We start from the raw sequence: 12,812 nt of genomic DNA, 5'->3' as shown, positions 1-12,812 counted from the left end.
GACAGTTCCTACTAAATTATGATTTCTCATGGTGCCATCCTCAATAGTATGTATTATACCAAAATACTCATTAACATGTACTATTTATCATCACACATTATTTGGATGTTCAACATATAGAGACACCCCAAAGAGAAAGGAAAAAGTAGCATTGAGAATAGACAGGTATTTTCCCCTCTATATACAAAGTTGATGAAGCCTAATATTTCATTTAGGCTTACAGATTAAATCTGTAACCTAGTGTTTTCTATGAACTACATTATTCCTTTGTTTAGAAACTGTTTGATTAGGACGTTGGCACAGAATAACGTCCAACATTATTAGCAGAGAATAAAATTTACTTTAGCAGAGAATAAAATTAACTTTTATCTTGTTAAGGGGCTTACACAAGAAAAAAATGCTTCCCTCTTTTATAAAAGTCTGAGCTGATAGATGATTTAGGGGTAGAAGAACTCAGAGGTCACCCAGACCCCTTCCGTCTGGCGACTCCACCACCCCAGAGGAGCGTGCTCCAGCCAAAGAAAGTGAGGAGAAAGCCAAGAGGGCACACTAATGGGGAAATTTGGAGTTCTACCACTCTCTTCTTGTGTAACCTTGGACTACCTAACCTCCTAGTCTGCACAATGGGGTATTACTGTCGGTGTGAAATTTTGCTAGGTTTTTTTTTTAATTGAAGTAGAGTTGATTTACAATGTTGTGTTAATTTCTGCTGTACAGCAAAGTGATTCAGTTATAGACATATAGACATTCTTTTTTTTAAATAGTCTTTTCCATTATGGCTTATCATAGAATATTGAATATAGTTCTCTGTGCTATACAGTAGGACCTTACTGTCTATCCATTATATATAAAAACTTACATCTGCTCATACCAGCCTTCCACTCCATCCCTCCCTCAACCTCCTCCCCCTTGGCAACCACCAGTCTATTCTCTTATGTCCGTGATTCTGTTTCTGTTTGAAAGACAGGTTCATTTGTGTCGTATTTTATTTTACTTTATTTTATTTTATTTTTTGGCAGTACACGGGCCTCTCACTGTTGTGGCCTCTCCGGTTGCGGAGCACAGGCTCCGGACACGCAGGCTCAGCAGCCATGGCTCACGGGCCCAGCCACTCCGCAGCATGTGGGATCTTCCTGGACCAGGGCACGAACCCGTGTCCCCTGCGTCGGCAGGCGGACTCTCAACCACTGCGCCACCAGGGAAACCCTGTGTCATATTTTAGATTCCACACATAAGTGATATCGTATGGTATTTGTCTTTCTCTTTCTGACTTACTTCACTTAGTATGATAATCTCTTGTTGCATCCATGTTGCTGCAAATGGCATGATTTCATTCTTTTTATGGCTGTGTAGTATTCCATTGTATACAGGTACCACATCTTCTTTATCCATTCATCTGTCAGTGGACACTTAGGTTGTTTCCATGTCTTGGCTATTGGGTGCATGTATCTTTTTGAATTATAGTTTTCTCCGCATATATGCCTGGGAGTAGGATTGGTGGATCACATGATAATTCTATTTTTAGTTTTCTGAGGAACCTCCGTACTGTCTTCCACAATGGCTGCACCACCTTACATTCCCACAAACAGGGTAAGAGGGTTCCCTTTTCTCTGCACCCTCTCCAGCATTTGTTATTTGTAGATGTTTTAATGATGGCCATCCTGACTGGTGTGAGGTGGTACCTCATTATAGTTTTGATTTGCATTTCTCTAATAATTAGCGATGTTGAGCATCTTTTCATGTGCCTATTGGCTATCTGTATTTCTTCTTTGGACAAACGTCTGTTTAGGTCTTCTGCCCATTTTTGGATAGGGTTTTCTGTTTTTTTTCTTGTTGTTGAGTTGTGTGAGCTCTCACTTTATCTTGGAAATCAAGCCCTTGTCGGTCGCATCATTTGCAAATATTTTCTCCTAGTCTGTAGGTTATCTTGTTTGGGGGAAGCTTTGATTAATTGGTTTAGTGTGAAGCACTTAAGCAGCCTTGGTCATAGAGGATGCTCACTCTATGGCTCTTCCTTCCTCCTCCACATCCTGAGTCTTGCTGGAGAAAATGAGATGACCTTGACAACTGGCTCTGTTTCTATTTTGAGCCTTCAGTAAGGTTTGGCAATGTAGGGTCAGCTGCATTTCCTATTCCCAAAACAATTCCAGCCAGAACCATTCTCCTCGAATGGAAAATGTCTGGAACAGCTGCCCTTATTCTCAACAGAAAACCCAGTTTCCAATTTTGTTCGGAAGATGGAGACCACACACAGATTGATAGGTATCATCCCAGATGTTTTACTTTGCACGCTCAAAGATATATTTCTATTACAAACACCTACGTGGTTTGAGCTTTCTTTATAACATACTGGATATATTTTTCTGAAACTTGTTTTTTCTGCTTATCAATACATTATAGAGCTATTTCCCATCCAAGTACATGAGTCACTTTATTCTTTTGAATTGTTGTACTTAATGTTACATCACTCCATTGCTAATGGACATTTGATTGTTTCCAGTTTTTTTGCTATTACAAACAAATGCTGCGGTAAACATCCGGAACATCTTTATGCACAAAGGGTAATATTCTTATGGGATAAATTTTAGATATGGACTTGAATTGACAGACATGCTCATTTGGACACTACTAAATAACCATCAAAATGTCTACACCAACAGTATTTGAGAGTCCCCCTTTTCGTCAACTTTATATAGGTTTTTCAGTATTTTAAAAATTTTGCCAATCTGATGGATGAAATATCTTATTGTAATTTGTACTTTTCTGGTTACTTTTTACATGACTTTTGGCTCTTTGTATTTTTTCTCCAACCCATCCACCTTTTTCCATCTTTACCACCATCACCCCTGGCCAAGCCGTCCAACTGGTCTCCCTCCATCCATCCATGCTCCTTTCCAACCCAGTCTCCCTACTGCAGCCAGAGTAATCTTTTCCAAAATGCAAATCTGATCATACCACCACCACACCCCGTCTTCCTGCTAGATTAACATCACTTTAGAGGCTTCACTTGCTCTTAGGGAAAAGGTTGACTAAAATCCACAGTGTGCCCTATAAAATATTGCACGGTCAAGTCCTACTTCCCTGCACACCCTCATTTGAGACCTCAGTCTGTCTCACTCTTCCAGCCACTGTCCTTCTTTCAGTCCCTCGGATACGCCATGAACTTTCCAACCAAAACAAGAAGCAAAAAATAGAATAGAAAGGATAAAAGGCATGGAAGGATCTATCACGAGGATATCTGATTAAGTGGGGTTTTAGAGAAAGAGATATGGAAATGAACTGAAAGGGTAGACATAAAAGAAGTAATAGAAGAAAAATTCCTAGACCTGAAGGGGGAAAAGAGTCAAGTTGCCTTTCATTTTCTCTATTGTTTCTGCTTCCTGCAGGGTTGGCTGTTCAGCTTTTAGTACTAGTGTCCTAGTACTTTTCTTTCATGCTGTTAATTTTCCCCAAATATCTGGTGGTTTATGGAAGAAGGACTAGGTTACTTTAGAGAGCTTCTGTGGGTCTCTTTTGCAGTTTTCTGGCCTCATTTTCCCCCACAGACCTCTTCTGCTGACTGGGCATGCTTCCTGTGAGCTCGCTGAAGGTAGGTGAGGTACTAGATCTCACTTTACAATGCAGTGGGTGGGCTGGAGACCCCCAGTTGCCATAGTACGGCCTCAGTAAATATTAGAGGGTGTGTTACAAGGAGTAACATTGTTAGTGGCCACTGGTAGAGAAACAGTGGTGAGCAGGTCATCTGCTAGCCTCTATTATTGGCCCTGGGAAGGGTTTGGGAGGTGTGGCTTCCACTGAAAAGAGTTATAAAGGGAGTGAGAATTATCAGGGTAAACTAACCCACATTATGGCAAGAAGACAACACAGGGATCTGAGGACGTGCTGGAGGACCCAGAGAGTTTGTTCCCCAAAGAGGTAATTCCTAACCTCAGCCATGAGTCAGAATTCCCTGGGAAGTTTCTTTAAAGATTCTTGGGCCTCAACTGGGACTTAATGAATTAGAATCTTGGGGAGGAGTGGAACCTGGCAATCTGTATCTCTTTTGTTCGTTTGTTTGTCTTTTGTTTTTAATTCTTTCCTAATCTATGTCTTTTTAAAGCTGCCTACATACCTCTGATAGTAAGCCAGACTTGAAATCTACTGCCCTACAGAATCAGTAGTTCCATCTGGCTGATGATGAAACGGGTTATTTGAGGTAGGAGCAGAGCTGGACTGAATAGGAATGAGAAATTAAGAAAGACTAGTAGAAACAGGGTTACTGTTATGATTTCTGCTGCCATTTCTACTTTCATGTTTTGCATAGAAAAACACAAGTTCCAATTGTGTGCACAGTGTTGGTGCCCAGACTGTGTCCCCCTAGCTCAGGCATCCCCATCCCCAGTCCCATCCCTGCCCGGAAGGAAGTGATGCTCTCTGCTGGACCGATCTTGCATTCTTTTACTGGGTCCTCAATGACCAGCCTCTTGGGTTTCAGCATCTGCCTTGGTCTCTAGCTCCTTGCGCCCCCCTCAACTTTCATATTTAGGAAGCTAAACAGTTTCTTCTGACTTCCCACTGGCCCTGTCTTCTAACAAAGCAGAAAAAGAGGCTGTATTAGTTAAGGTCCTTTGGGCTGGAAACAACAAAAGTCAACTTGGAATGAGTTATACAAAGAGGGTGGAAGAGTTCTTATTAAGATAGGACCACCATTCTCAGAACAATTTGGTATCTTTTAAAATGTCTTCTTTGAGTATCCTTGGAATATTTGTTCAACTGTTTTCAGTAGAAAAGCTGATCTCTGCATAGGGGATGGCTGGAGAGTACTCACAGTCTCTGCCCTCTTGTCCAAAGCAACCCAACTTTTGGCCCCCTAAGCTTCATACCCACTGGAGAAAACAAAAACCCTGCAGTTAACAGGACACCCTCATCCCTTTTCCTCTTACAAATCTTATAAACAGTTTGATGGGACAGTATTAAGTAAACCCTTTGATAGAGTCTCCCCCTACTGGCTAATCAAAGTATTGCTTCCAACTATGTGTAATAGTCTCTTAGAGCAGTTCAGGTGATCAGAATTTTCTCCACCTTATTACATTTCCAGTGGTGTTTCAACACTCCTTATGGATTATGTGCGCTGATAGGGAGCCTTTTATAGGAACACAAAAATGTCTCGATCCAAAGGGATAATGCTGTGAGACCTCAGGAAGGACTGTAACCAAGAAATGAAGAGTTATTTCTCCTCTCAGCTCTGCAGCTCTGTGTGTTTCTGCTTCATTCTTTGTTCTTTCTGAATGTCATTTTATTCTACTTCTCTGGCCCATGTGGCAGAGCATGGCCACCACTACTCCAGCCTTCAGGTTTATATGTCTTGTTCCAGCAACTTCCAAGTTCCTGGGAGAAAGACAGTGATTGAACCCGCTCAGGTTAGGGCCCTCTTCCAGTCATCTTAGGGGATGGGGAAACACTCTCATGTGGTACGAGTACATCAGTTCCACGAACCCTGCCCGAGGGAACAAGAGCAGATACCCCAAAGTGGGTCCACTAAGGTGGCTCACCCTCCAGGGTAAATATCTGTTCAAAAATCAGAGGGCATTCAACAGGCACATGAAAAGGTGCTGAACATCACTAATCAGCAGGGAAATGCATATCAAAACCAGAATGAAATATCACCTCACACCTGTCAGAATATCTGTTGTCAAAAATGCTGCTGAGGATGGGAAAAGGGAACACTTGCACACTGTTAGTGGGAATGTCAGTTAGTGCGGCCACTATGGAAAACAGTATAGAGGTTCCTTAAAAAGTTAAAAAGAGAACTACCAGATGATGTAGCAATTCCACTCCTGGGTATAAACCTGAAGAAAATGAAAACACAAATTCAAAAAGATTGGGCTTCCCCGGTGGCGCAGTGGTTGAGAGTCCACCTGCCGATGCAGGGGACACGGGTTCGTGCCCCGGTCCGGGAAGATCCCACATGCCGCGGAGCAGCTGGGCCCGTGAGCCACGGCCGCTGAGCCTGCGCGTCCGGAGCCTGTGCTCCGCAACGGGAGAGGCCACAACAGTGAGAGGCCCACGTACCGCAAAAAAAAAAAAAAAGATATATGCATCCCAATTTTCAGAGCAGCATTATTTATAATAGATATGGAAAGATATGGAAACAACTTAAGTAGCCATCAACAGATGAATGGATAAAGGAGATGTGGTACATATACAGTGAAATATTACTCAGCCATAAAAAATGAGATTTTGCCATTTGCAACAACACGGATAGACCTGGGGTGTATATATGCTTAGGGAAGAAAGTCAGACAGAGAAAGACAAATATCATACATATGCTGTCACTTATACGTGGAATCTAAAAAATAAAACGAATGACTATAACAGAAACAGACTCATAGATACAGAGACAAACTAGTGGTTACCCGGGGGGGGGAAGGCATGGAGGACGGGCATGACAGGGCTAAGAGACTGAGAGGTATCAACCAGTTGGTATAAAATAAATAAGGTACAAGGATGTAATGCGCAGCACATGGAATATAGTCAGTATCTTATAATAACTTTAAATGGAGTATAAAGTATAGAAGTATTGAATCGCTATGCTGTACACCTGAAGCTAATATAATATTGTAGATCAACGATGCTTCAATTAAAAGATTAAGTAGCTACTGTGTAGGGTAGTTGTGAGGATTAAAGGAGTCAATCTATGTAAAGTATTTGGAAAATTCTCTGGCACATGGTTGTCAAATAAATATACACGTACAGTGGACCCTTTTTGACAACAACAAAACAGAGGGCATTAACTTTCTGTTCTGTTTTAAAGAGTAAGGAGGCTAGAAAGAGATCCCTCTTCCCAAAAGGTCTTTTTTAGCTCTCACTACGAGTTATAGTGTGTCCTAAATGTAAACTAGAGCACTCCTCTTAGCAGAGAAGATTGCTCACAAATTCATACTCATACCAGAATATATTTCAAGTGCTTATATAAACGGAGCTTACCGTTGGTTAACAAATGTGTCATTCTTCTCTTCCTTGTCTAAATCGATCTGCTCCAGCTCATCAGGAGTGTGTCTTTTGAGGTGCGCGCCTTGATGTGGTGCCGGAGGCTCACGGAAACACGTGGTTTGCTTGCCTCTATTGAGGCTGTGATTCCTCCACCACTTGCTTAGTCAGCCAGGAACAATGCAGATGAGTTTCCTGTTGAATAAGGTCGTAATTGTCAAGCCTTTGCTATACTGAAAGTACAGTACAGTAAAAGGCTTGATCCCAGCAAGAAGTGACACCCCACTTTCTCCCATTGTCCACCTTTTTGTTTGTTTTTCTCATTTCAGACCCACCTTTTGGAGGAACTGCTCGTCGCGGGCTTGTGACACATGTTGGCACGCAGGCCCTTGGAGGCCCTGTACGTCAGCCTGTGGTCAGGGCTTCCAGTCTAGGAAGGTGGACTGTGTCCACACGAGGAGCTGCAAGACGGTGGCTGAGAGACGCTGTGAGCCGGGAAAGAAACCCTCTTCCTGGCGGCACTGCTTGGGGCCTTCCTGTGATAGTACGTACCCCTCTCAGGTATTGCAACCACCCCGAAGCCTTGTGCAAACTGGACCGCATGGAGCCAACCTTGTCAGGGTCTCGTCCACAGGGCCATTCTGAACGGATGTGGTATCTTGGGACATCAGGAGATTAGCTGCTTTGATGTGGGTGCAACTTGGTGTCCTTTAGAGAAGAAAATAGTTGACTGAGTAGGGTGGTCGGTGGCCTTCTAACAAGCACTGCGAGCCTCTCCACAGCCTCTTTCTGCCTTGGAGTTTCAGCCCCTCAGACAAGGCTTCCTTGGATGGGATTGGGCAGGTGTGTAAATGCCCTGAAGTTATGTGGGAAATGTCATCATATATATTTTTCTAGGGAGAGTTCCATTGCTTTGGTAAGTTTTCCCTGGGGTTCATGACACCCCAGAAGCTAGTGCTGCTGTCAGCACTGGGAGGAGCAGGTGGCCTGAAGGGCTGTGATGTCCCCTGAGGGCATCGAGAAGCCACATGGCCCAGCTAAGAAGTGAGTCCAGGGCACTTCTGACTCCAGTGCCAAGCAGTGGCCCTAACCCAAGCCGAGCTTCTTCGCTTCCCCCTGTGATCTCAGTTTCTGCTTTTCATAAAATCATGTACTTCCTTTTAAACTAGGTCTCTAATGAGCTATGTGTTAAATGGATATAGATATATATATATATATATATATATATATATATTTTTTTTTTTTTTTCTGCAGGAGGCTGCACAGACACAACTCACTACTGTACGTTTGTAAAGCATCTTAATTTGTGTTCGCTAGACCTCTACAAACAAAGGTGCTGTCAGTCGTGTAAAGGAGGATAAAACTTTTAGGGGGTCCTAATGCCACTGGGAAGATGAAACAAAATGTAAAAGCTCTCTTCCCTATGTAGCTGGCACAAAGACACGTATTTCTTTACAAAAAAAACCCCTCTAGATTCCACAATCAGACAGAAGAAATCACCACTGTTAAAATTTGGGACTGTCATTTCCCCATGGCCGGTTTTTAATTCCAACTCTTTTAAATGATACGTTCCAGGACTAACAAAAAATACTGCAGCAGGCACACCATTGCACGTGGGACCTCGTCCTGTCCTTCTAATCAGGAAATCACCAAGATCATCTGTGCATTGTCATGAGCTGCCTCTTCCTGTTATTTATAGACTAGTAGAGAGTACGACATCCTGAAGGCTTGAGAAACACGGCAACTGATGACTTCTCTCAGTTTTAGGGTTGCAACAGGTTTATAAGGTATTTACATTTTAGAAGCTCTGGCCAATAGTTGTTAAGATGTTGGCTCTAATGGCATTTTTATGGACCCTTACGTTTAGTCTGTGAAAAGGAGACAATCACTCTGGACAGGCTTGTGACCCTGACTGATCCAGACATCCTGGGGGAATGACATCTTTTCCTTGCTCTTAGAGAACTTAGGGGAGAAAACACTGAGTAAACATTGCTGCCGTTCTTGCAACTACGGAAATCGATCTGTGACCAAATGAGGCATCTTGGAAATTAAAGGAGATGGAAAGTTAACCTCTTCTACTGATTTTGAAGTATATTCAAAGCGTTCTTTTAAGAGCTGTGTATGAGATTTTTCTCAGCACTATTCTCTTGCACACAAACAGAAAAACCAAAGCCTTGTTAGAATGAATTTATGCATAAGACAGTATTCCTAAGGATTTTTATTTTGGAAAAATTATGAGAAAGTAATCTAACTGTGAAACATGATAGCTGAAAAGAGCTGTTTACAGTAAATAACTGTTTTAATTTGAACTGATCTGTCAGTAAATCCAAAGCGAATTAGCATTAGGCTGGAAGGTACAGTTAGGATGAGAAGTTGAGTTAGGATTTGGTGACTAAGTTTAGGGTTCATTTTAGTTTTAGCCTTGGGTTAGGTGAGAGAAATGGAGGTTCACTTATTGTTAAGGCTAGAGTTGGCTTTATGGATTAGGGTTAGGTCACAATTGGTTTGGGTTTGGATCGTGCCAATGCTGGCATTAGTGACGGCGTCAGGGTGGAGGTAAAGTTTGGAGAAGATGTTGCTGCGGAAGGAGTTGGGAACTAGTATTTAATTGTAAGTTCTAAAGCTGATTTGGTTAGGGGGCTCTTACCTTACATACTAGCAGTTATGGCTTTGGATGGCGCACAACCCCATATAGTGGTCACACTTCTTATTCAGGGTCCCAGCTGCCTGTGCGCATGTTGCCTATAGGCTGTCGGCAGCAAAGTTAACTGAAGCAGGTGTGCTGGCCCTAGTCCCTGGTCACTCATAAGTGAGCAGTGCGTTCTGGCTTTGGATTTGTCTGTGGACAAGCTTGCTGAATCTCTCTGCCATGCCATATCCTGAGCACCAGGTCTCTTGTTCTAACTGCAGCCTCACTGACACTGGGATGAGCACTACTGTACGTGGAGGGTTTGGTGGTTGGGAATGGGTGCGGGAACGTGACGAGGACACACTAGCCTGTGAGCTGTTCATCATCAACCACACGTGATTGTTGAAGGCTTTTTAAATTAAAAGAGAGATCATTTGTACAATACTCTTTGTATATATTTATTATATGACTTAAAGGTGCAATATTTTATTTTGTACAGTATGTAATAAAGACAGGGGACATGTATTTTTCTGATTAACAAAATTTCTTATTAAACTGCTTCACTTTGTATTTAAAGTTGCTATTTTTCATTTGCTGTTGTACCTTTTGTCTTGTTATCATTCAAATGGCCTTCCTGTGTACTGTATTTTACTACTGTTTCTATCACCTAAGAGTTACTATTTCTCTTTCACAATCCTGACTAGGAATTCAGAAATAAATGTACTTTGATTATTCAGTGGCATCCTTACAAAGGCAGGTGACTTATTTGCATTCGGGTTTTGGTGGCCTTGGGTATGGTCACCTTGGCTGCCTCTCTGAGTCCAGGAGCAACCCTGCTGGGCTCAGTGCCCTGGGCTGTCTTTGGGGTATGGGTTACAGGATTCAGAGCGGATCACACAGAGATTCACTCTCAGTGCCTCATCCCAGTCATTTACTTCCTGTGAATCAATCACACCTAAAAGAATGTCAAGGGCAGGAAAGAGTGGCAAGAAGTTCCAAGCGGACAGCCTGAAGCAGGTGTGGAAGTGGGTGGTAGTTGGGAGAGCAGGAGCAGGAGGCACTAGCACACTTTTATTTCTGGCTATTGTGAGGAGGTTAGTGATGGATTTGAGATGTCTGCACAGAGAGACTTTTTAGCAGCGGTTGGTGAGTAACTGCTTTTAATAGCTTTCTTCTCTTATACAGTTGATGGGTTTGAACTGCTTGCGTCCACTTATACACAGATTTCTATGACTAGTAAATACTGCACTATCCAAGGTTGGTTGAATATGTGGATGTGGAACCTCGGATACGGGGGGCCAACTACACGTTATACGTGGATTTTCCATGGCGGGGAAGGGTGGCGCCCCGACTCCCACACTGTGCAAGGGTCAAGTGTATAGTGCTTCAAGATTAGCAGTGAGTCTTTCTAGAAAACATTCGTGGTGCTGGAATTGAAATTCCCCTTCATTTGCTACAGGCCTTGGAGTTTCCAAGGTCACTTGATGAAGACAAAAATCAGCCATTTTACAGTAACTTGTAAGACTGTGTTAACCTAATGAGGCTGAGCCACACAGAAGATAAGCAATGGGACACCTCAGATATCTCAACAGTGTACTTCCTTCTTTCCTTTTCTTTCTTTCCTTCCTTCTGTCCTTTCTTCCTTCTCTCCTTGACTCATTCCCTCTTTCCCCTTCCTTCCCTCCCTCCCTCCCTTCCTTCCTTCTCTAAGGCCTACGTAGGTTACAAGGAGTGGACAGCATTATCGGGACAGTGGAAAAGTTACAACTTTATTTCCAAAAATTCCTTCTATTTTCTTGGCAGTTTGAAATATTTTGTACTCTTTAGTAACTATGCAAGGACACCGAAAAACTCCAGATTTTACAATCTAAACACTAATGTAAGGCTTGGGTCCACTCTCATGTACAGTGTGATGAAATCCCAAATACTCTGTCTTTTACATATCAACATTTTGGGATTTTACCATTTTTTCACTATTGTCCTTTATTCTGCCCGAGTTCTAATCCAGGATCCCACATTGTGTTTTGTTGCCTTGCCTCTCTAGCCTCCTCCAATGTGTGATGCTTCCTCAAATTTCTTCTTGTCTTTCATGACCTTGACACTTTTGACCATGACACTGGCTAGAGGTTTTACAGAATGTCTCTCGAGCTGGGGTTATCTAGTGTTTTCTCAAGATGAGAGTGAGGTTATACATTATTGCCCTTCTTAATGCATACTATCAGGGGGAACAATATGTCAATAAGTCCTATTACAAGTGACTTGATCCTTGGTTCAGGTAGTTTCTGCCAAGTTTCTTGTCTATTAAGTTGCTATTTTTATCTTTGTAATTAATAAATACTTATTGTAGAGACAATACATCAACACTGTGCAGATATTCTGCTGCTGCTTAAAGTATTGCCCCTTAATTGTAGCGTCCACTGTGGATTGTGCCTACAATTATTACGAAGATGTTCTAATTGTAACCTTCTATTTTCTTCACTCTGTCTACTTTTACTAATTGGAATCCTCTGGAAGGGAAGAGTTGTCCCTGCTTCCCCATTTATTCACTTTATGTATACGCACATGGACTCCAGGGGATGCATATATATCTAGATATCTATAGTTATAGATATCTATATCTATATATAGATATATATTTAGGGGGTGAAATCCAACACTATCATTACTTTGCTGCTCAAAGCATACTTCCTATGGACAAATTCTTAGAAATGCACCACCTGCCAAGACTGAATCAGGAAGAAATAGAAAATATGAACAGACCAATCACAAGCACTGAAATTGAAACTGTGATTAAAAATCTTCCAACAAACAAAAGCCCAGGACCAGATGGCGTCATAGGCGAATTCTGTCAAACATTTAGAGAAGAGCTAACACCTATCCTTCTCAAACTCTTCCAAAATACAGCAGAGGGAGGAACACTCCCAAATTCCTTCTACGAGGCCACCATCACCTTAATACCAAAACCAGACAAGGATGTCACAAAGAAAGAAAACTACAGGCCAATATCACTGATGAACAAAGATGCAAAAATCCTCAACAAAATACTAGCAAACAGAATCCAACAGCACATTAAAAGGATGATACACCATGATCAAGTGGGGTTTATTCCAGGAATACAAGGATTCTTCAATATACGCAAATATATCAATGTGATAAACCATATTAACAAATTGAAGGAGAAAAACCATATGATCATCTCAATAGATGCAGAGAA

General features: G+C 42.1%; 1 protein-coding gene across 1 annotated transcript in view; it reads left to right on the top strand.

Annotated features, from left to right (window-relative positions):
- Positions 1-10,345, top strand: part of ADAMTSL3 (ADAMTS like 3) — a 387,063-nt gene extending 376,718 nt beyond the window's left edge. Inside the window, 2 exon segments of the mRNA XM_032622232.1 lie at positions 7,299-7,530; positions 8,287-10,345. Of these exon segments, the coding sequence (XP_032478123.1) occupies positions 7,299-7,530; positions 8,287-8,349 (295 nt within the window). The 3' untranslated portion in view covers positions 8,350-10,345.
- Positions 10,346-12,812: the final 2,467 nt, after the last annotated feature.

This window comes from Phocoena sinus, chromosome 2 (genome assembly GCF_008692025.1).
Source record: "Phocoena sinus isolate mPhoSin1 chromosome 2, mPhoSin1.pri, whole genome shotgun sequence".
Taxonomy (NCBI): Eukaryota; Metazoa; Chordata; class Mammalia; order Artiodactyla; family Phocoenidae; genus Phocoena; species Phocoena sinus.
This window is presented reverse-complemented; position numbering and strand designations above follow the sequence as displayed.